General features: G+C 34.0%; 1 protein-coding gene across 1 annotated transcript; it reads left to right on the top strand.

The window, feature by feature from the left end:
* Positions 1 to 1,736: 1,736 nt before the first annotated feature.
* On the top strand, positions 1,737 to 4,098 carry LOC117325789. Its single transcript, XM_033882248.1, has 2 exons — positions 1,737 to 2,006; positions 3,569 to 4,098. The coding sequence occupies exons 1-2, from the start codon at positions 1,794 to 1,796 to the stop codon at positions 3,911 to 3,913; spliced, it is 558 nt and encodes a 185-aa protein (XP_033738139.1). The 5' UTR covers positions 1,737 to 1,793; the 3' UTR covers positions 3,914 to 4,098.
* The last annotated feature ends 762 nt before the right edge of the window (positions 4,099 to 4,860 follow it).

Genomic DNA, 4,860 nt, shown 5'->3' with positions numbered 1-4,860 from the left:
TAATTAGTCTCTAGCCAAGCGTGAAATGCATATCTGACACCTCTGAGACTCAGCGAGGGTCATGGTCACCTACATTGATATTGACAGGCTCTCCGAATTGCAGAAATGAAGGGCATATGTGTGATATATTGGGTACATTTGGAAACTTGTCATTATCCTCTGGCGGTCGAAATGCACAATGCTAATTAACAGAAGAAGATTTTTTTTTCATTAAATCACAAAAGATAATAACGACATAGAAAATGGATTTATACTCATTTTAAAAGTTTTTCAAAAGGGTATATTCGACTTGACTTAGATATTACAGTCTATGTCAAGGCATAATATTTTATTAAGTAATCACATTTGAACATTTTAGTACCGGTGGTAAAAATAATCCAATGCAAAAGAATTATGTCAAGATTTACCGGGATTTCATGTGTACTGCCCGCTCTCTTAGACTGCCCGCACAAGGTTTCACAATGGTTTTACAATTCAGAATATGCAGATAGCCTGCTCCGGTAAGGGGGGGGGGGGGGGGGGGGGGGGGGGGGGGCTTGACAAATGAAGTGTTAATAAACGTATTGGTAGATCTACTTACTTGATATGTCCACACACAGGTAAATGTACAATTCATATTTCGGACGTAAACAGCAATGTTGGCACCTGTTAGTACACCAAGGAAACACAAATATTTTACCTGGATTTTTGAAAACATTTTTAATGGCATAGTGCCCGCGAGAATGCACAAGAAATTACAATGCATAACTGAAATGTGGTTAAAATCAACATGTTAACCATTTCCTGTGGAATAGACTTTTGTCTTTAGGGTCCTGTCATATAGTTCGAAATGTATGCAATTCATAGGTATACATAGGTAAAACATATCATCATCGTAATTATAAATATAATACATGTGAATAGTAAGTATGAAATGCTTATCCAAAGACAATTATTCATCACTTCATGATTGTATGATTGTGCTTTTTTTTATTTATCTTTCTTATTATTAGATTGTTTTCTATACATCATAAACAGGAAGGTTTATTCAAATTTATGAGAACAATACGGCAACACTGTCATTTATTCTCATCTAAGATGTCTTCGGAATATAAAAAAATATGTATTGAAATACAATTATGACCGCTGTATCCAAATATCGCCATTAGATCATATTCAAAGATTTTACATATATTTTTTGATATATCTCTATAACATTTGTCATGAGGAAACTTGTATTGGCGATGAGAAATCGCTATTTGAGACAGAAACGTTAGCAACGTTTTCCACAGATAAACTTATGTATCGAAACAACCAGTATCTCTGTATTCATCAGATCTATTACATTCAGTATTAAAGATTTCCACATCATGAGAAAGTGGGACACTAGTTAAGAACAATAAAACATTTTGTTCAGTTTAAAAATATATATTAAAACAGAAACAACTTTGGTTTTCATATCTAAATATGAGAATATAGGAATCCACCAAGAGGAAGTAACAAGATAATGCGTTTGACCGTTTTATGTTGGGATCCCCGCTAAACACCCACACGAAAACTAGTCATGATAGGATTTGTGCCTGGATCACGAGATAGTATGACACGTTTTATAAGGCGGTCCAGATAATCAACGGAGTGAAACTACAGGACGATGTTTGTAAACAAGTTATTCTAAAAACTATTTGGCCTTCACGTAATTTAATACGCCAACAGCGTCATATCTCATATTAAGGTATAAAAGAATTTTCCCTCTGAAAATATCATACACGCCTTCGCCTTCAAATATATCAAGCACGTCATACCCAAAGTTTGAGATGGAAGAACAGTATATGTCCAAGTCTGTTTCTATGGACAGTTTGTTGAGTGAGGATAACAACCAAGTGTGGAACCAATACGTACACTTCTATCACGAGAGAATGGCCACAAGAGAAAGGTTAAAGAAACATATCCCAGACAACCAATCCGGACCGGGAAACATCAATAATACCGTCCTGGACACCGCCATGGAAACGCTCCGTAGGGAAATGGTAGGTCATCAGTCTTCAGCATTCACATCGTAAAGCAATATTAAGGGGTTTAAAAATTCAAAACAAAATCCTAATTGATCATAGTCAACCTTAGAATGTTATTTCATACGGGTATGTAATTTAAAGAAATAATAATATTTTCGTTCCTTGAAATGAATAGTTTTCGAACCATAGGTATGTAAAATTACGTTCTTTTTTTTAAATTAAGGTAGATACAGTATATATACATTTTAATGAATTGTATTCATATAATCATATAGTAAACTATATCAAACTTCATTCTCTACAAATACGTCAAATATGTAATCTTGAAATAACTTCTGTAATTGCAAAAAGACAATTCGTTTCTTAGTGAATAGTAGAACATTAACATCCAATCCCATAAACGCACATACATACTTAAACCGTAAACATAATTAAACAGGAAGTGGGTTTTTTTTCAGAAAGGTGAAATGTACTATCAGAATTCAGTAAAATATATTTCAGTATTTAAGATCACGGGATAATAGTTTAAAAGTTTCAATGTTTTAAAATTTAATAATTATCAATCTTAATCGGATATAAGCATTTCATCAAACACATGTATCAATAAAAAATATAATAAAAAAATTGTAAAGCAGATCATAAATATTAAATATTTGTTTATTATTATGAAACGAACAAGAGTAAAAAAAAACTATATAAACATAGTCATACATCTTCACTTTGTGTGCATGCATAGTGTGATGTGTGCTCTGTAATCTCTTTTTTCCATCTGTAATGATAAAACGAAAAGAAGAAAAAATACAATAAAAAAACGGCTGAACACATGTCAAGTGTTCAGAGGATAGATAGTAACAATCAAAAGTGATTTTAACTCAAAAGTGTCGTCGAAATTGATATATATACCAATTGTTATGTGTACTATAACAGTGTTTACGTTGAGATGTTGTGTCTGGTTCATGCTTTATAATCGTATCACAATCTTGAGAGTCCTTTAACATAAAACATAATTCGAATTACAAAATTTGCATAACAGTGCCATATAAGGCTATGACCATACACATCCACGAGGTTTACGTGAAAAACGATGTTAATGTGACCTAGAATTTACCCCGTCATCACAAAGCGGAAGATAGAGACAAACAAGAATGAACCAGTGGTATGGTGTTGCGAAATACCAGCGTAATTTGATATCGCCGGCTCAGATGTCCGAGATCTGAGACATGATCATGATGAGAACAGGCTAATCGCTGACACTCCCATCCATTGTTAGTGCTAGAGAATGTTGTCAACAACTTATTTCGGTCAAATTGTCAAAACATAAAAAAAAATCCGTCGTACTCCATAAATGGAGCATTCCGTACAACAAACAAACGAGCCGACGGAATACTGACATGGAAACGAAACCGTAGTTCTAACTCAAAATCCATAAAACAATGGCAAAATACGAACAAAAAAGGTTATATAGAGACAATGAGAAAGTAAAAGGAAAACTGGACCATGTGTTCCAGATATGTAAGCGTCGTCTGACGACACCCGGATAATTATTGATTTTTATAGATTACATTGTTTCTTTACAGGCTGCTGTGATTGACAACGACCTGGCTCTGTCTAAACAGCTTTTGGTCCTACACGAGACAATCGAAGATCTTCTGACGGGGGATGACGATTGTGAATCATCTGACGCGTGCTCAGAGATAAACTTATGTGACTCTTGTACCCTGAGCCAAACTATATTAGTAAAACCCAATAAAACCTCGAGTGTGAGCGACCACCAAAAGTACAGTTCAATAGACTCAGACGATGTTGTCATACACACACCCGCCAAACAACACCAAAGACGAAATGATGGAGGACATCAGAAACAAAACTCAAACGATTCTGGCTTTTGTTTTATTTTCCAGGATCTGGAAGTGACGATTTAATGAATAACAAAACGTTTTCGTGGAATGGGTGTTACAATTGTAACTCAAACAAATCAGCGTTTACAGGTTATACTGACTACTGATTCTATGTGTGTTTTCTCTTATCCTATTGATTTCTATATGATGTTATGAAGATGGTGTTGTTCTTGTTATTGCTGTTGTCAAATAAATGTATATTAAAAATATTCATGAGTTATTGTTATCTTTATGAATTTGACATCGATTCCTCATATGTTATATTCTTAAATAGAGACCTGTACATTTTATATAGATACTTAACTTCGTCGTACACGATTAAAATGATGTGGCCATGAAAATAAGGACTTATCAAGAAACGGGTATATAACATAATGGTCTCGTAGATTTTATCAAAATAATAAACCAATAGTTACTTATTGTAGGGAAATATTCATATTTCACTGCCAATCCGAATGATAAAATATCTGCTTAAGTTCAACATTTGGAGGTCATCACAGTTAAACTGACCGCTTAATATAAAATAGCCATAATTATAAAGCTTTTAGAGAAAATACCGTTTTGTGAATGTATACTGAATATCTACAAATTTTACCCTGTTGACAATGAATTCTAAAAAGAACTTTGATACAGCATAATAACATGTTACCATCATTAACATATGATTATGGTACCATCATATGACTTTAACCGCTATAAGTAAGAATGCTATGGAACTTTTGTACAGCATCGTCAAAAATATGAAGGACAAAGAACCCTAGATTATCGGTTACAAAAAGCATGTGACATCATGGCTGCGTGATGTTTCCCTCATCACCATGTGTCCCGCTGGATCTACTAGTATGTAGGTCAACAGCATCAAACATGTTCTTCAAGGTTGTTTGTATGAATGTTAATTGGTTGGGGTATATCACAGCAAGTATAATTCTATGCTGGTTATGATATGCCAAAGTCCATTCACATGTAGAAAG

This window comes from Pecten maximus, chromosome 4 (assembly GCF_902652985.1).
Source record: "Pecten maximus chromosome 4, xPecMax1.1, whole genome shotgun sequence".
NCBI classification, from domain to species: Eukaryota; Metazoa; Mollusca; class Bivalvia; order Pectinida; family Pectinidae; genus Pecten; species Pecten maximus.
The sequence above is the reverse complement of the archived record's forward strand: the minus strand, read 5'-3'. Positions and strand labels throughout refer to the sequence as shown.

Bases quoted from the DNA above. Each gene is read 5' to 3' on its own strand.
- LOC117325789 (XM_033882248.1), top strand. From the start codon at position 1,794: ATGGAAGAACAGTATATGTCCAAGTCTGTTTCTATGGACAGTTTGTTG. The intron at 2,007-3,568 runs GTAGGTCATCAG...GTTTCTTTACAG, and splicing joins AAACGCTCCGTAGGGAAATG to GCTGCTGTGATTGACAACGA.